At 38.2% G+C, this 22711-nt stretch overlaps 1 protein-coding gene across 4 annotated transcripts in view; it reads left to right on the top strand.

Moving 5' to 3' along the window:
• CTSS (cathepsin S) overlaps window positions 1-22711 on the top strand; it is a 50999-nt gene that overhangs the window by 5319 nt on the left and 22969 nt on the right. For 2 of the 4 annotated variants that reach the window (XM_057500710.1, XM_057500709.1), the window contains exons 3-5: window positions 6236-6280; window positions 12021-12143; window positions 22050-22199. In XM_057500710.1, the coding sequence (XP_057356693.1) occupies window positions 6236-6280; window positions 12021-12143; window positions 22050-22199 (318 nt within the window). The remainder of the gene's footprint in view (window positions 1-6235; window positions 6281-12020; window positions 12144-22049; window positions 22200-22711) is intronic. The other 2 variants (XM_036905236.2, XM_057500711.1) reach the window with 1 other exon arrangement.

Raw genomic sequence — 22711 nt, 5'->3', positions numbered from 1 at the left:
AGTTTATCTATTTTGTTTATTTTCTCAAAGAACCAGCTCTTGGTTTCATTGATTTTTCCTATTGCTTTATTCATCTCAATTTTATTCATTCCTTCTCTGATGTTTATTATGTACCTCCTTCTACTGACTTTGGGCCTCATTTGTGCTTCTCTTTCCAGTTTCAATAATTGTGACTTTAGACTATTTATTTGGGATTGTTCTTCCTTCATTAAATTGGCCTGGATTGCTATATACTTCCCTCTTAGAACTGACTTTGCTGTGTCCCACAGAATTTGGGACTTTCTTCTGTTGTTTTCATTCATCTCCATATATTGCTTGATCTTTCTTTTATTTGGTCATTGGTCCATTGGTTATTTAGGAGCATATTGTTAAGTCCCCATGTGTTTGTAGGCCTTTTTGTTTTCTTTTTATTTTTCTTAATTTTTATTAAGATATGATTGATGTACACTCTTATGAAGGTTTCACATGAAAAATCAATGTGGTTACTACATTTACCCATATTATGAAGTCCCCACCCATACCCCAATGCAGTCAGTGTCCATCAGTGTAGTAAGAGGGCACAAATCTACTATGTGCATTCTCTGTGATACACTGTTCTCCCCGTGATCCCCCACACCACGTGTACTAAACATAATACCCCTCAAACCCTTCTCCCTCCCTCCCCACCCACACTCCCACACCCCTCCCCTTTGGTAACCACTAGTTCATTTTTGGAGTCCCTGAGTCTGCTGCTACTTTGTTCCTTCAGTTTTGCTTCATTATACTCCACAAATGAAGGAAATCATTTGGCATTTGTCTTTCTCCACCTGGCTTATTTCACTGAGTATAATGTCCTCCAGCTCCATCCATGGTGTTGCAAATGGTAGAATTTGTTTCTTTCTTTTGGCTGAATAGTATTCCATTGTGCATATATACCACCTCTTTGTTATCCATTCATCTACTGATGGACAATTAGGTTGCTTCCATAGCTTGGCTATTGTAAAAAGTGCAGTGATAAACATACAGGTGCATATGTCTTTTTGAATCTGATAAGTTGTATTCTTTGGGTAAATCTAAAAAGTGGGATTCCCAGGTCAAATGGTATTTCTATTTTTAGTTTTCTGAGGAACCTCCATATTGCTTTCCACAACGGTTGAACTAGGTTACATTCCCACCAGCAGTGTAGGAGGGTTCCCCTTTCTCTGCATCCTCGCCAGCATTTGTTGTTATTAGACTTTTCAATGCTGGCCATCCTAACTGGTGTGAGGTGATATCTCATTGTGGTTTTAATTTGCATTTCTCTGATAACTAGTGATGTGGAGCATCTTTTCATGTGTCTGTTGGCCATCTGAATTTCTTCTTTGGAGAACTGTCTCTTCATGTCTTCTGCCGATATTTTAATTGGGTTATTTGCTTTTTGGGTGTTGAGACATGTAAGTTCTTTATATATTTTGGATTTTAACACCTTGTCGGATATGTCATTTACAAATATATTCTCTCATACTGTAGGTTGCTTTTTGTTCTGTTGATGGTGTTCTTTGCCTTAGAGAAACTTTTTAGTTTGATGTAGTCTCATGAGTTCATTTTTTCTTTTGTTTCCCTTGCTTGAGGAGATGCATTGAGGAAGAAATTACTCATGTTTATATTCAAGAGATGTTTTCCTATGTTGTCTTCTAAGACTTTTGTGGTTTCGTGACTTACATACAAGTCTTTGATCCATTTCACGTTTACTTTTGTGTATGGGCTTAAACAATAATCCGATTTCATTCTCTTGCATGTAGCTGTCTAGTTTTGCCAACACCAGCTGTTGAAGAGGCTGTCATTTCCCCATTGTATATCCATTGCTCCTTTATCATATATTAATTGACCATAAATAGTTGGATTTATATCAGGGCTCTCTAGTCTGTTCCATTGGTCTGTGGGTCTGTTCTTGTGCCAGTACCAAATTGTCTTGATTACTGTAGCTTTGTAGTAGTGCTTGAAGTTGGGGAACGTAATGCCCAGCTTTATTCTTCCTTTTCAGAATTGTTTTGGCTATTCGAGGTCTTTTGTGCTTCCATATGAATTTTAGAACAATTTCCTCTAATTCATTGAAGAATGCTCTTGTTATTTTGATAGGAATTGAATTGAATGTATAGATTGCTTTAGGCAGGATGGCCATTTTGACAATATTAATTCTTCCTATCCAGGAGTATGGGATGTGTTTCCATTTATTGGTATCTCTTTAATTTCTCTTAAGAGTGTCTTGTAGTTTTCAGGGTAGGTATTTCACTTCCTTGGATAGGTTTATTCCTAGGTATTTTATTCTTTTTGATGCAATTGTGAATGGAATTGTTTTCCTGATTTCTCTCTCGGTTATTTCATTGTTAGTGTATGGGAATGCCACAGATTTCTGTGCATTAATTTTGTATCCTGCAACTTTTCTGAATTCAAATATTTGTTTTAGTGGTTTGGGAGTGGATTCCTTAGGGTTTTTTATGTACAATATCATATCATCTGCAAACAGGGACAGTTTAACTTCTTCCTTGCCAATCTGGATGCCTTTTATTTCTTTGTGTTGTCTGACTGCTGTGGCTAGGATCTCCATACTATGTTGAAGAGAAGTGGGGAAAGTGGGCATCCTTGTCTTGTTCCCAATCTTAAAGGAAAAGCTTTCAGCTTCTTGCTGTTAAGTATGATGTTGGCTGTGGGTTTGTCATATATGGCCTTTATTATGTTGAGGTACTTGTCCTCTATTCCCATTTTGTTGAGAGTTTTTATCATGAATGGGTGTTGAATTTGTCAAATGCTTTTTCAGCATCTATGAAGATGATCATGTGGTTTTTGTCCTTTTTGTTGCTGTGCTGGATGATGTTGATGGATTTTCGAATGCTGTACCATCCTTGCATCCCTGGAATAAATCCTACTTGATCATGATGGATGATCTTTTTGATGTATTTTTTAATTCGGTTTGCTAATATTTTGTTGAGTATTTTTGCATCTATGTTCAACAGGGATATTGGCCTGTAATTTTCTTTTTTTGTGGTGTCTTTGCCTGGTTTTGGTGTTAGAGTGATGCTGGCCCCACAGAATGAGTTTGGAGGTATTCCCTCTTCTTCTACTCTTTGGAAAACTTAAAGGAGGATGGGTATTAGGTCTTCCCTAAATGTTTGATAAATTTCAGTGATGAAGCCATCTGGTCCTGGGGTTTTGTTCTTAGGTAATTTTTTTTTTATTACCAGTTCGATTTCATTGCTGGTAATTGGTCTTTTCAGATTTTCTGTTTCTTTCTGGGTCAGCCTTGGAAAGTTGTATCTTTCTAAGAAGTCAATTTCTTCTAGGTTTTCCAGCTTGTTAGCATATAGATTTTCATAGTGTTCTCTAATAATTCTTTGTATTTCTGTGGGGTCTGTCATGATTTTTTCCTTTCTCATTTCTGATTCTATGTATGTGTATAGACTCTCTTTTTTTCTTGAAAAGTCTGTCTAGGGGTTTATCTATTTTGTTAATTTTCTTGAAGAATCAGCTCTTGCTTTCAATGATTCTTTCTACCATTTTATTCTTCTCGATTTTATTTATTTATGCTCTAATCTTTATTATGTCCCCTCCTTCTAATGACTTTGGGCCCCATTTGTTCTTCTTTTTCTAGTTTCATTAATTGTGAATTTAGGCTGCTTATATGGGATTGTTCTTCTTTCCTGAGGTAGACCTATGTTGCAATATACTTCCCTATTAGCACAGCCTTGGCTGCATCCCACAGATTTTGTGGTGTTGAATTATTATTGTCATTTGTCTCCATATATTGCTTGATCTCTGTTTTTATTTGGTCATTGATCCATTGGTTATTTAGGAGCATGTTGTGAAGCCTCCATGTGTTTGTGGGATTTTTTATTTCCTTGTGTAATTTATTTCTAGTTTCAAACCTTTGTGGACTGAGAAACTGGTTGGTACAATATCAATCTTTTTGAATTTCTGAGGCTCTTTTTTGTGTCCTAGTATATGATCTATTCTTGAAAATGTTCCACATGCACTTGAGAAGAATGTGTATTCTGCTGCGTTTGGGCGTAGAGTTCTGTAGATGTCTGTTAGGTCCATCTGTTGTAATGTGTTGTTCAGTGCCTCTGTGTCCTTACTTATTTTCTGTCTGGTTGATCTATACTTCAGAGTGAGTGTAGTGTTGAAGTCTCCTACAATGAGTGCATTGCATTCTATTTTCCCTTTTAATTCAGTTACTGTTTGTTTCACATATGCAGGTGCTCCTGTGTTGGGAGCATAGATATTTTTAATGGTTACATCTTGTTGGATTGACCCCTTTATCCTTATGTAATGTCCTTCTTTGTCTCTTGTGACTTTCTTTGTTTTGAAGTCTATTTTGTCTGATACAAGCACAGCAACTCCTGCTTTTTCTCCCTATTAGTTGCATGAAATATCTTTTTCCATCCCTTCACTTTTAGTCTGCATACGTCTTCGGGTTTAAAGTGAGTCTCTTATGGACAGCATATAGATGGCTCTTTTTTTTTTATCCATTCAGTGACTCTATGTCTTTTAATTGGTTCACTCAGTCAATTTACATTTAGGGTGATTATCGATAGGTATGTACTTATTGCCATCGCAGACTTTAGAGCCATGTTACCAACTGTTCAAGGTTAACATCCTTACTATCTAAGAGTCTAACTTAACTCACTTAATATTCTATTACAAACATTATCTAAAGGTTCTTTTCTTTTTCTCCTCCTTTTTATTCCTCCTCCATTCTTTATATATTAGGTATTATATTCTGTACTCTTTGTCTATCCCTTGATTGACTGTGTGGATAGTTAATTTAATTTTGCATTTGCTTAGTAATTAGCTGTTCTACTTTCTTTACAGTGGTTTTATTTCCTCTCATGAGAGCTATCAAACCTTAAGAACACTTCCATCTATAGAAGTCCCTCCAAAATACTCTGTAAAGATGGTTTGTGGGATGTAAATTCTCTCAGCTTTTGCTTATCTGGAAATTGTTTAATCCCTCCTTCAAATTTAAATGATAATCTTGCCAGATAAAGTAATCTTGGTTCCAGGACCTTCTGCTTCATTGCATTAAATACATCATGCCACTCCCTTCTGGCCTGTAAAGTTTCTGCTGAGAAGTCTGATGTTAGCCTGATGGGCCTTCCTTTGTATGTGATTTTATTTCTCTCTCTGGCTGCTTTTAATAGTCTGTCTTTATCCTTGATCTTTGCCATTTTAATTACTATATGTCTTGATGTTATCTTCCTTGGGTCCCTTGTGTTCAGAGATCTGTGGATCTCCATGGCCTGAGAGACTGTCTCCCTCCCCAGATTGGGGAAGTTTTCAGCAATTACTTCCTCAAAGACATTTTCTATCTTTTCTCTCTCTTCTTCTTCTGGTACCTCTTTAATGTGAATATTGTTCCATTTGGATTGGTCACACAGTTCTCTCAGTATTCTTTCATTCTTAGAGATCCTTTTTTCTCTTTGTGCCTCAGCTTCTTTGTATTCCTCTTCTCTGGTTTCTATTTCACTTATCATCTCCTCCACCGTATCCAACCTGCTTTTAATACCCTCTATTGTGCTCTTCAATGATTGGATCTCTGACCAGAATTCATTCCTGAGTTCTTGAATATTTTTCCGTACCTCCATTAGCATGTTAATGATTTTTATTTTGAACTCTCTTTCAGGAAAAGTCTTGAGGTCCACATCATTTAAATCTTTCTCAGGAGTTGTATTAATAATCTTACTCTGGACCAGGTTCCTTTGGCATTTCATATTTGTATATGGCACCCTCTAGTGTCCAGAAGCTCTACTCTCTGGAGCTTCTCAGTCCCTGAAGCACTGTTGGGGGTCACAGGCAAATGGTATTGGTGCCTGTGGGGAGGAGGAAAGGGCTGTTTCCTGCTTACCGGCTGCTATGCCTGTCTCCACTGCCTGAACCAGTGGACCGAACACACAGGTATAAGCTTTTGTCTCAGAGTAGCCGGATATGGATACCTGCTTTCCACAAGTGGCCAGAATCCAAGGCTCCCCAGGAACACCACCTATCCCAGCTTTCCAACCCTGTAATCACAAGAGTATGATGAAAGCACCATGAAATGTAGGTTTGTGCTCCCAGAACAGATCTCCAGAGCTAGGTATTCAGCAGTCCCAGGCCTCCATTCCCTCCCTGCTAAGTTTCTCTTCCTCCTGCCGGTGAGTTGGGGTGGGGGAAGGGCTTGGGTCCCACCGGGCCACAGCTTTGGTACGTTACCCTGTTCTGTGAGGTCTGCTCTTTTCTCCAGATCTATGCAGTCTGGTGCAGTCCTCTTTCCTGTTGCTTTCTCAGGGTGAGTTATATTAATTATATTTTCGTATTATAAGCAGTTTTAGGAGGAAGCCTCTGTCTCACCTGTCACACTGCCATCTTTAATCTCCAGGCCTTTTTGTTTTCTTAGTAAAATCTATTTCTAGTTTTATACCTTGTATCTGAGATGTTGGTTGGTTATGATTTCAATCTTTTTGCATTTACTGAGGCTCTTTTTGAGGCCTAGTATGTGGTCTTTTCTGGGAAATGGTCCATATGCACTTGAGAGGAATGTGTATCCTGCTGCTTTTGGGTGCAATGTTCTATAGATGTCTGTTAGGTCCATCCATCTGTTCTAATGTGTTGTTCAGTGCCTCTGTGTCCTAACTTACTCTGTGTCCTGTGGAGTGAGTGGTGTGTTGAAGTCTCCTAAAATGAATGCATTGCATTTTATTGTCCCTTTAGTTCTGTTAGTACTTGTTTCCCATATGTAGGTGCACCTGTTTTGGGTGATGAGATACTTATAATGTTTATATCCTCTTGTTGGACTGTCCCCTTTATCATTATGTAATGTTCTTCTTTGTCTCGTGACTTTCTTTGTTTTGAAATCTATTTTGTCTGATACAAGTATTGCAACACCTGATTTTTTCTCCCTTTTGTTTGCATGAAATATCTTTTTCCATCTCTTCACTTTTAGTCTGTGTATGTCTCTGGGTTTGAAGTGAGTCTCTTGTAGGCAGCATATAGATGGGTCTTGCTTCTTTATACATTGTTACTCTGTGTCTTTTGTTTGGTGCATTCATTCCATTTACATTTAGGGTAATTATTGATAGATATGTACTTATTGCCATTGCAGGCTTTAGACTCATGGTTACCAAAGGTTCAAGGGCAACTTCTTTACTTTTTAACCATCTAACTTAACTCACTTATTTTGCTATTATAAATACAGTCTGATGATTCTTTATTTCCCTCCCTTCTTATTCTTCCCCCTCCACTCTTTATATCTTAGGTGTTTTATTCTGTACTCTTTGTGTATCCCTTGAGTCACTTGGTGGATAGCTGGTTTTATTTTGTGTTTAGTTAATACTTAGTTGGTCTACTTCTTTTACTGTGGTTTTATTTTCTCTGGTTACAGCTATTTAGCCTTAGGATTTAGCTTCCATCTTGAGCAGTCCCTTTAAAATACACTGTAGAGATGTTTTGTGGGAGGTAAATTCCCTCAACTTTTGCTTCTCTGGGAATTGCTTAATCCCTCCTTCAAATTTAAATGATAAACTTGCTGAATAGAGTATTCTTGGTTCAAGGCCCTTCTGTTTCATTGCATTGGATGTATCATGCCACTCCCTTCTGGCCTGTAAGGTTTCTGTTGAGAAGTCTGATGATAGCCTAATGGGTTTTCCCTTATAGGTGATCTTTTTTCTCCCTGCTGCCTTTAATACCATGTCCTTGTCTTTGATCTTTGCCATTTTTAATTATTATATGTCTTGGTGTTTCCCTCCTTGGGACCCTTGTGTTGGGAGATCTGTGGACTTCCATAGTCTGAGAGACTATTCCCTTCCCCAGCATGGGGAAGTTTTCAGCAATTTTATTTCTTCAAAGACACTCTATCCCTTTTTCTCTCTCTTCTTCTTCTTCTGATACCCCTATTATGCAAATACTGTTCCATTTGGATTGATCACACAGTTCTCTTAATATCTTTCATTCCTAGAGATCCTTTTTTCTCTCTGTGTCTCAGCTTCTCTGTATTCCTGTTCTCTAATTTCTGTTCCATTAACAGTTTCTTCCACTTCATCCAGTGTGCTCTTAAATCCTTCCATTGTTTGTTTCATTTCTGTTATTTCCCTCCTGAATTCATTCCTTAGCTCTTGAATGTTTCTCTGTAGCTCCATCAGCATGCTTATGACTTTTATTTTGAATTTCTTCTCAGGAGGATTGGTGATTTCAGTCTCACCAAGCCCTCTTTATGGTGTTTGAGTGATTTTGGATTGAACAAGATTCTTCTACCTTTTCATGGTGATGGGAGTGGTCTCTGGCAAGTGGCACATGTGTCAGCTGGGAGAACAAAGTCCCTTCCTGCTTGCCAGTTGCCTTGCCTGTCTCCGCTGTGTGTGCCATTAACAGTGCATAGGGAGCAGCCTCTGGGTTAATCCCCTAGGCTGCCATGGGTGGTGTGGCCCTTGGGATGGCCTCGGGCAATGGCATGGTTCACAGGCCAGCAGCACATCTGTCTGCTGCAAGGACAAGGCCCCTTCGTGCCTCTCGGTCTCTGTGCCTGTCTCCTCTGTCTGTGCAGGTCAACCATGTGCAGGGAGCATCCTCTGGATTAATCTCCTAAGCTACCATGGGCGGGGTGGCCTTCGAGATGGCCTAGGGTAATGGCGGGGTTTGCAGGCCAGTAGCACATCTGCTGCCACAAAAGCAAAGTCCCTTCATGCCTCCCGGTCTCAGCATCCAGCTCCTCTATCTGTGCTAGTCAACTGCTCACAGGGAGCAGCCTCTGGATCTGGGCCAGTTAGCCATGAACAAGGAGAAGCCTCTGTGTTAGGCTGTGTAGTTGCTGTAGGTGGGGCTGCTCTCTGGCTGGTCTGCAGCAATGGCGGGGACAGCCAGTTTGGTTCCAAGTGCCAGTGGGGAAGAAGGAACAGCAGGCTGCTTATTGCCAAGTGGGGCCTTGGAGCTGCATTGCCAACTAGGGGGATAGGGCACCTGAAGTTCCTTAATGTTCCCAGCCTGCTGGGCTGAGTGTGCCAGGACGATTTTGTCCACCTGTTAAGACTTTTAAAGCACCTGCTTTTCTTTTGTCCCAGGGCAGCCAGTGTGGGAGCCTGTTTGCAGTCTTAGTCTCGGAGTTTGCTTTTCCGTTCCTCTTATATCCAAAGCACCATGCAATGTGTGTCTGTGCTCCTAGGGAAGATTACTAGGGCTGGTTATTTAGCAGTCCTGTGCTTCCACTCCCTCCCCACTCTGATTCTTTTCCTCCTGCCAGTTAGCTGGGGTGGGGAGAGTGCTCAGGTCCCACTGGGTCACAGCTTTGTATCTTACCCTTTTCCATGAGATATTCCACAGATATAGCCTGTCTGGTGTACTGTATCTTCTGGTCACTCTTTTAGGAATAGTTGTAATTGCTGTATTTTCAAAATATATATGGTTTTTGGAGGAGATTTCCATCACCCTACTCACGCTGCCATATTTTCCTCCTCTCGTTATTGATCACTTTTAAGACTTACACCCAGTGCTTCAAATAACTAGGTCCTAGAACTATATGATTATTTTTGAGTATGTAAGCAAGCATTATGTCTTTATTTTTTGGATGAATTATTTTTGTATTAAAATGATACATTTTTATAGGATGTGCACTCTGAATTTTCTTAGTGGTGACCAATTTCACCCTCACAGACTCCCCTTTAGAACCAGGCCTCTAGTTTCAACTTTAACTAGAGCTAGATGCATAATTGCACCACCATCAGGTTAAATGAATGCTATTTCTCTTTTTTTTTTTGTAGATAATTATTTTTTATTGAAGGGTAGCTGACACACAGTATTACATTACATTAGTTTCAGGTGTACAACACAGTGATTCAACATTTATATACATGATAATTCTAGGTACCAGCTATCACCCTACCAAGTTGTTACAATATTTTGACTATATTCCTTATGCTATACATTACATCCCGGTTACTTATTTATTTTACAATTGGAAGTGTGTACTTTTTTTTGTTGTTGTGAGGGCATCTCTCATATTTATTGATCAAATGGTTGTTAACAACAATAAAATTCTGTATAGGGGAGTCAATGCTCAATGCACAATCATTACTCCACCCCAAGCCTAATTTTTGTCAGTCTCCAATCTTCTGAAGCATAACAAACAAGTTCTTACATGGAGAACAAATACTTACATAGTGAGTAAGTTACATGGTGAACAGTACAAGGGCAGTCATCACAGAAACTTTCGGTTTTGCTCATGCATTATGAACTATAAACAGTCAGTTCAAATATGAATACTCATTTGATTTTTATACTTGATTTATATGTGGATACCACATTTCTCCCTTTATTATTATTATTTTTAATAAAATGCTGAAGTGGTAGGTAGATACAAGATAAAGGTAGAAAACATAGTTTAGTGTTGTAAGAGAGCAAATGTAGATGATCAGGTGTGTGCCTGTAGACTATGTGTTAATCCAAGCTAGACAAGGGCAATAAAACATCCACATATGCAGAAGATTTCTCTCAGAACAGGGGGGGTGAGGTTCTAAGCCTCACCTCTGTTGATCCCCAATTTCTCACCTGATGACCCCCCTGCGACTGTATTTCTCTTTTTAATAACTCCTGTCCCTCAAGAGGAATGAAAATGACTTTTGATTAGTATCCTACCTTTATAATTTATCTCAAAATTCACTTTTTTCCTTTCATGCATTTCATTAGATTTATTTTTCTCTATTCCATTTTTCCCCTCAAGTGGTGTAGAAGTATATCAGTATACCTCCATTACTAGGGTAGTAGCAAAATCTTGCTCCAAGGGAGAGGGGGCTACATTAAGACTTGCTATCTGGAATCAGGGTCTGGGCCTGGGATCTAGCACTCAATGAAATGAGGCAGGAAAGAGTTTTTGCTGACTTCTCATTGGGCTATAGTTTATTGGAAGCTATGGTCTTGGGATAGGGATAGGGTCAGCAGTTCCAGGAGGCACCATGTACATAGCATCCTATGTACATTGTATTTTATGTAAATGAAGCTCCTGGAGGACAACAGGATCAACAGTCAGTATATGGATTCACTCGGGATACAATTAAAATGATAGAATAAAAGATGATTTTAAAATAAAACTATATATTATGGAGCAACATCCATACAAATGAACAAGATATTGTGAAATAAAGTACAGTTAGAAATCTTGAAGATGAAAAATATAGTCATTGAAATGAGAACTCAGTAAAAGGGATAGATTCCAGACTGGAAAGAGTTGGCTAGAATCCTCAGTCTGGAAAGTAGTACTAAGGCATGCACCTAAAAGGAAGCACATGAAAGGAAAAAGAAAATGTAGGTAAAAGAGATCAAAGAGATTTTGAGACTCCAAAATACATCTGATAGGAGCTTCTGAGGAAGAAAATTAGATGAAATAGTGGGGATGCAATATTTGAAGATAGACTGGTTTAGAATTTTCCAGATATGAGAAGAAAAAAGTCCTGAGTCCTCCAATCAAAAGTACCTAGGAAAGGAAAATAAAGATACCGAGACTCAGACACATGTAATGAAGCTGCAAAATATCCAAGAGGGAGAGGAAATGAAAAGAGTTACTCAAGTTAAAAACAGAGGTACAATGAGACTGACAAACGACCTCTAATCTGCAATAATAGACACCAGAGGACAATGAAGAAATATCTTCAAATAGCTAAAGAAAAATAGCTCGATTTATAATCAGCTAAACTATTTTTCAAGAGTGAGGGGTAGAAAAGACATTTTTTAAAAGGCCTGGAAAATAGTTTACCACCTGCAAAGGTTATACTTCAATAAATAGCAGTTTCTGAAAAAACTTTTAAACATATTGAGGAAATTCATTATATGTATCAAAAAATAACATAAATGATCATCAAAGCAATTAAGAGCAAGAATTAAGATCAATATGCAATTTTTACCAGTTATATTGGATATAGTAATTTATTTGCATACTCTTGGACAGATGCACATTTAGTAGAATGCATCACAATATGTTTATTTTCATTATCGAGCACTTATTTGTTCAGGATTCAGTATAACTTTGTTCTTTTTCTTAATTTTAGAATGAGGAAGTAACACGGCGTCTTATCTGGGAAAAGAATCTGAAATTTGTGACTCTGCACAATCTGGAGCATTCAATGGGGATGCATTCATATGACCTAGGCATGAACCACCTGGGAGACATGGTATGTAAATTGAAAAGAATCCTACTTACAACTCAAGGTAAGCATAACTTCTGTCTCTTCAAAGGTGATTTGAAGGTAAACTACTAAGTATTATCTATATGTGTACAAAGTTAGAAAACAGTAGACTTTAAGGACATGACAATCTCTACAGGTTCCTTAATAAGTCCTACTGTGACCACTTTCCTCAACAAACTCCTTCTTTAGAGAAATATTTTAAACTCACAGACTACTATTTTATTTTTTATTAATTCTAGAAAGCATTGCCTAAAGATTACTCACAATCTTTTAAAGTAAATTACCATACTTGTGTAAGTCTAAATTGATAATTTAATGTGTTCCACCTGCTTTCTTAAATGGAGGAGTATGAGTATTTAATATCACAAATATCACCCATTAGTTTTTTGTTGTTTTTGTTTTTTTTAATTAAGGTATCATTGACATACAATCTTATGAGGCTTTCACATGAGCAACATTGTGGCTACTACATTCACCCATATTATCACGTCCCTCCCAAACTCCTTGCATTCATAGTCCATCGGTGTAGTGAGATGCTATAAACTCACCACTTGTCTTCTCTGTGCTATACTTCCTTCCCTGTGACTCCCCTATATTATGTGTGCTAATCATAATACCCCTTAATCACCTTATCCCTCCTTTCCCACCCACCCTCCCCAACCCCTTTACCTTTGGTAACCGCTAGTCCATTCCTAGGTTCTGTCAGTCGGTTGCTGTTTTGTTCCCTCATTTTTTGCTTTGTTGTTATACACCACAGATAGTGAAATCATTTAGTACTTGTCTTTTCCTGCCTGGCTTATTTCACTGAGCATAATACCCTCTAGCTCCATCCATGTTGTTGCAAATGGTAAGACTTTTTATCTTCTTATGGCTGAATAGTATTCCATTGTGTTTATGTACCACTTCTTTTCTATCCATTCATCTACTGGTGGAATTTAGCTCGCTTCAGTATCTTGGTTATTGTAAACAGGGCTGCGATAAACATACAGGTGCATATGTCTTTTTGAATCTGGGATCTTGTTTTCTTTGCATAAATGCCTAGGAGTGGATTCCAGGATTAACTGGTATTTCTATTTTTAGTTTTTTGAGGAACCTTCATTGCTTTCCACAGTGGTTGAACTATTTTACATTCCCACCAGCAGTGTAGGAGGGTTCCCCTTTCACCACATCCTTGCCAACATTTGTTGTTGTTTGTCCCTTGGATGTTGGCCATCCTAACTGGTGTGAGGTAATATCTCATTGTGGTTTTTAATTTGCATTTCCCTGATAATTAGCGATGTGGAGCATGTTGTCATGTGCCTGTTGGACATCTGAATTTCTTCTTTGGAGAAGTGTCTGTTCAGATCCCATGCCCACTTTTTAATCAGGTTGTTTCCTTTTTGGGAGTTAAGGTGTGTAAGTTCCTTATATATTTTGGATGTTAACCCCTTGTCGGAGATGTCATTTACAAATATATTCTCCCATACTCCCATACTGAAGGACTTTTTGTTCTACTCATGGTCTCCCTTGCTGTACAGAGCTTTTTAGCATGATGTAGTCCCATTTCTTCATTTTGCTTTTGTTTCCCTTGCCTGAGGAGATGTGTTCAGGAAGAAGTTGCTCATGTTTATATTAAAGAGATTTTTGCCTATGTTTTCCTCTATGAGTTTTATGGTTTCATGACTTACATTCAGGACTTTGATCCATTTTGATTTTACTTTTGTTTATGGAGTTAGACAGTAATCCAGTTTCATTCTCTTACATGTAGCTGTCCAGATATGCACATATGCCAACACCAGTTTTTGAAGAGTCTGTCATTTCCCCATTGTATATCCATGGCCCCTTTATCATATTATTAATTGGCCATATATGTGTGGGTTGATATCTGGGCTCTCTATTCTGTTCCATTGATCAATGGGTCTGTTCTTGTTCCAGTACCAAATTGTCTTGATTACTGTGGCTTTGTAGTAGAACTTGAAGTTGGGGAGTATAAACCCCCAGTATTATTCTTCCTTCTCAGGATTGCTTTGGCTATTCAGGGTCTTTTGTGGTTCCACATGAATTTTAGAAGTATTTGTTCTAGTTCGATGAAGAATGCTTTTGGTATTTTGATAGGGATTACACTGAACCTGTGAATTACTTTAGGCAGGATGGCCGTTATGGCAATATTAGTTATTCCTATCCATGAGCACAGGATGTATTTCCATTTATTGGTGTCTTCCGTAAATTCTCTCATGAATGTCTTGTAGTTTCCAGGGTATAGGTCTTTCAGTTCCTTGGTTATGTTTATTCCTCAGTATTTTATTCTTTTTGTTGCAGTTGTAAATGGAATTGTTTTCCTGATTTCTCTCTGCTAGTTCATTGTTACTTTATAGGAATGCAACAGATTTCTGTGTATTAATTTTGTATCCTGCAACTTTGCTGAATTCAGATATTAGATCTAGTAGTTTTGGAGTGGATTCTTTAACTTTAACTTTTTTAATGTACAATATCATGTCATTTGCAAACAGTGACAGCTTAACTATGGTTAGGACCTCCAGTGCTATGTTGAATAAAAGTGGGGAGAGTGGGCATCCTTGCCTTGTTCCCAGTCTTAAAGGAAAAGCTTTCAGGTTTTTGCTGTTAAGTATAATGTTGACTGTGGGTTTGTCATATGTGGCCTTTATTATGTTGTGATACTTGCCCTCTATACCCATTTTGTTAAAAGTATTTATCATGGATGTATGTTGAATTTTGTCAAAAGCCTTTTCAGTATCTGTGGAGATGATCATGTGATTTTTGTCCTTTTTGTTGATGTGGTGTATGATGTTGATGGATATTTTGAATATTGTACCATTCCTGCATCTCTGGAAAAAATCCTACTTGAACATGATGGATGATCTTTCTGATGTATTTTCTAATTTGGTTTAGTAATATTCTGCTGAGTATTTTTTATCTATGTTCATCAGGAATATTGGTCTATAATTTTCTTTTTTTGTGTTTTCTTTGCCTGGTTTTGATATTAGAGTGTTGCTGGCCTCATAGAATGAGTTTGGAAGTATTCCCTCTTCTTCTGCTGTTTGGACAACAATAGTGAGGATGGGTATTAGGTCTCCTTTAAATGTCTGATAAAATTCAGTGGTGAGGCCATCTGGTCAGGTACTTTGTTCTTTTGTATTTTTATATTTTTTATTTATTTTTTATTTTGGTATCATTAACCTACAATCACATGAGCAAAACTATGGTTACTAGACACCACCCATTATCAAGTACCCACCACATACCCCATTACAGTCACTGATCCATCAGCGTAGTAAGATGCTATAGAATCACTACTTGTATTCTGTGTTGTACGTCCTTCCCCATGCCCGTGCCTACATTATGTCTGCTAATCGTAATGCCCCTTTTTCCCCATTGTACCTCCCTTCCCACCCATCCTCCCCAGTCCCTTTCCCTTTGGTAACTGTTAGTCCATTCTTGGGTTCTGTGTTTCTGCTGCTGTTTTGTTCCTTCAGTTTTTTCTTTGTTCTTATACTCCACATATGAGTGAAATCATTTGGTACTTGTCTTTCTCCACCTGGCTTATTTCACTGAGCATAATACCCTCTAGCTCCATCCATGCTGTTGCAAATGGTAGGTTTTATTTTCTGCTTATGGCTGAATAATATTCCATTGTGTACATGTACTACCTCTTCTTTATCCATTCATCTACTAATGGGCACGTAGGTTGCTTCCAGTTCTTGGCTATTGTACATAGTGCTGTGATAACGTAAGGGTGCATATGTCTTTTACAAACTGGGATGCTGCATTCTTAGGGTAAATTCCTAAGAGTGGAATTCCCAGCTCAAATGGTATTTGTATTTTGAGTTCTTTGAGGAACCTCCATATTGCTTTCCACAATGGTTGAACTAATTTACATTCCCACCAGCAGTGTAGGAGGGTTCCCCTTTCTCTACATCCTTGTCAACATTTTCTGTTGCTTGTCTTTTGGATGTTGGCCATCCTAACTGGTGTGAGGTGATATCTCATGGTGGTTTTAATTTGCATTTCTCTGATGATTAGCTATGTGGAACATCTTTTCATATGCCTGTTGGCCATCTGAATTTCTTCTTTGGAGAAGTGTCTGTTCAGCACCTCTGCCCATTTTTTAACTGGATTATTTGTTTTTTGTTTGTTGAGGTATGTGAACTGTTTATATATTTTGAATGTCAATCCTTTATCGGATGTGTCATTTATGAATATATTCTCCCATATTGTAGGATGCCTTATTGTTCTATTGATTGTGTCCTTTTCAGCTTGATATAGTCCCACCTATTCATTTTTATTTTTGTTTCCCTTACCTGGGGAGATATGTTCATGAAGAAGATGTTCATGTTTATGTCCAAGAGATTTTTGCCTATGTTTTTTCTAAGAGTTTTATGGGTTCATGATTTACATTCAGGTGTTTGACCCATTTTGGATTTACTTTTCTGTATGGGGTTAGACAATGATCAAGTTTCATTCTCTTCCATGTAGCTGTCCAGTTGTGCCAGCACTAGCTGTTGAAGAGGCTGTCATTTTCCCATTGTATATCCATGGCACCTTTGTTGCATATTAATTGACTGTATATGTTGGGTTCATATCTGGACCCTCTATTCTGTTCCACTGGTCTGTGGCTCTGTTCTTGTGCCAGAACAAAATTTTCTTGATTACTGTGGCTTTGTAGTAGAGCTTGAAGTTGGGAAGCGAGATCCCCCCTCCTTTATTCATCCTTCTCAGGATTGCTTTGGCTATTCAGGGTCTTTGGAGGTTCCATATGAATTTTATAACTATTTGTTCCAGTTTGTTGAAGAATGCTGTTGGTATTTTGATAGGGATTGCATTGAATCTTTAGATTGCTTTAGGCAGGATAGCCATTTGACAATATTAATTATTCCTAGCCAAGAGCATGGGATAAATTTCCATTTGTTAGGGTCATTAATTTCTCTTAAGAGTGTCCTGTAGTTTTCAGGGTATAGGTCTTTCACTTCCTTAACTAGGTTTATTCCTAGGTATTTTATTCCTTTTGATGCAATTGTGAATGGAATTGTTTTCCTGATTTCTCTTTTTGTTAGCCCATCGTTAGTGTATAGGAAAGCAACAGATTTCTGTGTATTAATTTTGTGTCCTTCAAATTTGATGAATTCAGATATTAGTTCTAGTAGTTTTGGAGTGGAGTATTTATGGGTTTTATGTACAATATCATTTCATCTGCAAACAGTGACAGTTTGGCTTCTTCCTTACCAATATTGATGCCTTTTATTTCTTTCTGTTGTCTGATTGCCGTGGCTAGGATGTCCAAAACTATGTTGAATAAAAGTGGGGAGACTGGGCATCCTTGTCTTGTTCCTGATCTGAAAGGAAAAGCTTTCAGCTTCTTGCTGTTAAGTATGGTGTTGGATGTGGGTTTGTCATATATGGCCTTTATTATGTTGAGATACTTGCCCTCTATACCCATTTTGTTGAGAGTTTTTATCATGAATGGATGTTGAATTTTGTTGACTGCTTCTTCAGCATCAATGGAGATGATTATGTGGTTTTTGTCCTTTTTGTTGATGTGGTGGATGATGTCAATGGATTTTCAAGTGTTGTACCATCCTTTCATCCTTGAGATGAATCCTGCTTGATCATGGTGTATAATACTCTTGATGTATATTTGAACTCGGTTTGGTAATATTTTGTTTAGTATTTTTGCATCTATGTTCATCAGGGATACTGGTATGTAATTTTCTTTTTGGTGGGGTCTTTGCCTGGTTTTGGTTAGAGTGATGCTGGACTCATAGAATGAATTTGAAAGTATTCCCTCCTTTTTTTTTTTGAAAACTTTAAGGAGAATTGGTATTATGTCTTCTCTATATGTCTGATGAAATTCATCAGTGAATCCATCTGGTCTGGGGATTTTGTTCTTGGGTAGTTTTTTGATCACCAATTCAATTTCTTTGCTGGTAATTGGTCTGTTTAGATTTTCTGTTTCTTCTGTGTTCAGTCTTGGAAAGTTGTATTTTTGTAGGTACTTGTCTATTTCTTCCAGGTTTTCCAGCTTGTTAGTATGTACATTTTCATAGTATTCTCTAATAATTATTTGTGTATCTGTGGTGTCCATTGTGATTTTTCATTTCTCATTTCTGTTTCTGTTTATGTGTGTAGATTCTCTTCCTCTCTTAATAAATCTGGCTAGAGGTTTATTTATTTTGTTTCGTTTCTCAAAGTACCAGCTCTTGGTTTCATTGATTTTTTTCTATTGTTTTATTCATCTCAATTTTATTTATTTCTTCTCTGACGTTTATTATGTCCCTCCTTCTACTGACTTTGGGCCTCATATGTTCTTCTTTTTCCAGTTTCAATAATTGTGACTTTAGACTATTCATTTGGGATTGTTCCTCCTTCTTTAAATAGGCCTGGATTGCTATATACTTTCCTCTAAGTACTGCCTTTGCTGCATCCCACAGAAGTTGGGGCTTTGTGCTGTTGGTTTCATTTGTCTCCATATATTGCTTGATCTCTGTTTTAATTTAGTCATAGATCCGTTGATTATTTAGGAGCATGTTGTTAAGCCTCCATGTGTTTGTGAGACTTTTTGTTTTCTTTTACAATTTATTTCTAGTTTTATACCTTTATGATCTGAGAAGTTGGTTGGTACAATTTCAGTCTTTTTGAATTTACTGAGGTTCATTTTGTGACCTAGTATGTGGTCTATTCTGGAAAATGTTCCATGTACATTTGAAAAGAATGTATATCCATCCTGCTGCTTTGTGGTGTAGAGTTCTGTAGATGTCTATCAGGTTCATCTTCTCTAGTGTGTTGTTCAGTGCCTCTGTGTCCTTACTTATTTTCTGTTTGGTAGATCTGTCCTTTGGAGTGAGTGGTTTGTTACAGTATCCTAAAATGTATGCATTGCATTCTATTTCCCCCTTTAATTCTCTTACTACTTGTGTTACAAATCTAGGTGCTCCTATGTTGTGTGCATAGATACTTATAATGGTCATATCCTCCTGTTGGTCTGGCCCCTTTATCATTATGTAATGTCCTTTTCTGTCTCTTGTGACTTTCTTCATTTTGAAGTCTATTTTGTCTGATACAAGTACTGCAACTCCTGCTTTTTTCTCCCTATTGGTTGCATGAAATATCTTTTTCCATCCCTTCACTTTTAGTTTGTATACACTTTGGGTTTTAAATGACTCTCTTACAGGCAGCATATAGATGGGTTTTGTTTTTTTATCCATTCTGTAACCCTCGGTCTTTTGGTTGGTGCATTCAGTCCAATTACATTTAGGGTGATTATCAATAGATATGTAATTATTGCTATTGCAGGCTTTAGGTAAGTGGTTACCAAAGGCTCAAGGGCAGCTTCTTTACCATCTGGCAGTCTAACTTAACTCACTTATTACACTATTTCAAATACAATCTAAAGGTTCTTGTTTCCTCCCTTTGTTTTCTTCCTCCTCCACTCTTTATAGATTAGGTGTCATATTCTGTACTCTTTGTGTATCCCTTGACTAACTTTGTGGGTAGCTGATTCAATTTGTATTTGCTTAGCAATTAATTGGTCTACTTCTTTTACTGTGGTTTTGCTTTCTCTGGTGACGGCTTTTTAGCCTAGGAGCATTTCCGTCTATAGCAGTCCCTCCAAAGTACACTGTAGAGATAGTTTGTGGGAAGTAAATTCCCTAAACTTTTGTTTATTTGGAAATTGTTTAATCTCTCCTTCAAATTTAAATAACAGTCTTGCTGGGTAGAGTATTCTTGGTTCAAGGCCCTTCTGTCTCATTGCCTTAAGTATATCATGCCACTCCCTTCAGGCCTGTAAGATTTCTGTTGAGAAGTCTGATGATAGCCTAATGGGTTTTCCTTTGTATGTGGCCTTTTTTCTCTCTCTGGATTCTTTTAATACTCTGCCCTTTTCCTTGATATTTGCCTTTTTAATTATTACATATCTTGGTGTTGTCTTCTTAGGATCCCTTGTATTGCAAAATCTATGCATTTCCATCGCCTGAGAGACTATCTCCTTCCCCAGATTGGGGAAGTTTTCAACAATTATTTCCTCAAAGAGAGATTCCATCTGTTTTTATCTCTTCTTCTGGTACCCCTATAATGCAAATATTGTTCTGTTTGTATTGGTTGCATGGTTCTCTAATTATTGTTTCATTCATAGACATCCTTTTTTTCTCTCTGTGCCTCAGCTTCTTTGTATTACTATTCTCTAATTTCTATTTCATTTTTGATCTCTTGTACCTCATCTAATCTGCTTTTAAATCCCTCCATTTTGTGTTTCATTTCAGATACTGTATTCAATATTTCTATCTCTTTCTTGAAATCCTCCCTGAGATCCTGAATATTTTTCTGTAGCCCCATGAGCATCTTTATGATTTTTATTTTGAAGTTGTTATCAAGAAGATTGGTTATTTCAGTTTCACTTTGCCCTCTTTATGGTGTTTGAGAGATTTTGGGTTGTACCAGGTTCTTTTGCCATTTCATATTCCTAATGATTGCTATGGCATAATAACTTTGTGTAGGTGATGCCCTCTACTGCCCAGAAGCTCTACTCTCTGGAGCTGCCCAGCACCTGGAGTGATGGTGGGGGTTTGCAGGCATGCAGCACCAGTGCCTGCTGGGAGGAAAGAGCTCTTTCCTGCTTCCTAGCCATGGTGCCTGCCTCCACTGCCATGGCCAGTGGGCTGAGCATGCAGTGAGGAGCCTCTATGCTACTCCCATCTAGCTGCCAGATGAGGGGCCACCCTCCAGCTGGCCTGGCGTGATGGCTGGGTCAACAAGTTTGCAAACTGGTGCTGGCCAGGAGGAAGGAATGGTAGGCTGTGTATTGCAGTGGGGGGCCTTGGCTCTGCATTGCCAGACGAGCATGTGAAGCTCCTGCAAGTTCCCACCCTGCTGTGCTGAGTTTGCTGGAACAATTTTGTCCACCTGTCCTGTCTACTGAGGAGCAAGCTCTGTGTAATCCTTGTCCCTTTGGCCCTCTTGCTGTTGGGAAGTCTTTCAAAGTGACTGCCTTTTTTTCTCCAGGAGTGGACAGCCATGGGTACTTATTCTCCATAAGCTGCTGGAATCTCAGTCTCTCCAACTTTCTGCCTGTCATTGCTTTCTAACCCCACTAACCTCTGGAGCACCATGTAATGTGTGTTTGTGCTCCCACAACAGATCTCCAGGGGTGGATGTGTAGCAGTCCTGGGATTCTACTCCATTTATCCTCCCACTGGTGAGCTGGGGAGGGAGGAGGGCTTGGGTCCCACCTGATCGCAGCTTTGCTACTTTACCCTTTTCTGTAAGGTCTTCTCTTTTCCCCAGATGTAAGCCATCTGTTGCAGTCTTCCTTACCATTGCTCTTTCAGGACTGGTTGTATTTGCTATATTTTTGTGTTATATGAAATTTTGGGAGGAGGTTTCTGTCTCACTTCCCATGCTGCCTTCTTTTTCTGGAACTAACTCTCCCATTAGTTTTTATATTTTATTCCACCCTACAAAACTTTACCACTGTGACCAAAATTAAGAATCATAGTACTGTTTGGAAGGGAACATCCTAGGTAGATTAAATTCATACTTAAATGTAGGCAACTCCTTTATATTTATTTTATCACAAGGAAAACTATTTCAATCCATTTTTTAAACATTCCTTTTATAAAATTATGCCTTGCTTTGAATCTAAAATCTGCCTCCTTGTAACCTCTAATTTTTACTATTTCCTTCTTTGCCTTCCCACAGTCTGACTGGGATGCTAGCGCAAAGTGTAAGATGAAAGAAATCCATATAATTCACCTATCAGATAGTTTATGGTTCCTATGGTGGTCACAACTACCACTAGCTTTTCTCATTTGCTAAATGTATTCACAGTTAGAGTTATTGGGGTGTTGGAAAGAAGGATATAAGTGAAAAGATATATATATATATTTTTTTTCCTTGTAGACAAGTGAAGAAGTAATGTCTTTGATGAGTTGCTTGACAGTTCCCAGCCAATGGCAGAGAAATGTCACTTACAAATCAAACCCTAATCAGAAATTGCCCAATTTTCTGGACTGGAGAGAGAAGGGGTGTGTTACTGAAGTGAAATACCAGGTGAGTGTTGTCATCTTAGGCCTCTGTACCCCAGGTAGAAATCTCTGTTCCTTAATCATTTAGTCTAGCTACATAATTTGGCAGTGAATCTCCCTTACATTACTTTCTAATGATTTTTGTTATTCTCTTCCCAACTAAATAGTAAGTTCCTTGAGGGCAAGGACCACATATCACACTTCATTTGTATTCCCCAGCAGTGCTTAGAACAGCAATAGTTAAAGCCACATTCGACCCAAACTGTGAGCTAAACAAATAGGTCTTTAGGACAAACTTTTAGTGCTCATGCTACCCACAGACTGCACTGGACCCTCCACCATACCAAGACAATTGCTTGGGATAAAGTATTGTGTGTAGGAGAGATTATTGATCAGGAAATTTCTCCCTCCATCTCACTTATGAATTTCAGGGGTTGAAGGAGAGGAAAGAACTAGAGCTAAGAGTGACCTATAGATTATACCAGTCAAGTTAATTCCTGACTGGACTTGCAATGTTAGAATAAGAAATATGGGCTT

This window comes from Manis pentadactyla, chromosome 4 (assembly GCF_030020395.1).
Source record: "Manis pentadactyla isolate mManPen7 chromosome 4, mManPen7.hap1, whole genome shotgun sequence".
Taxonomy (NCBI): domain Eukaryota; kingdom Metazoa; phylum Chordata; class Mammalia; order Pholidota; family Manidae; genus Manis; species Manis pentadactyla.
This window is presented reverse-complemented; position numbering and strand designations above follow the sequence as displayed.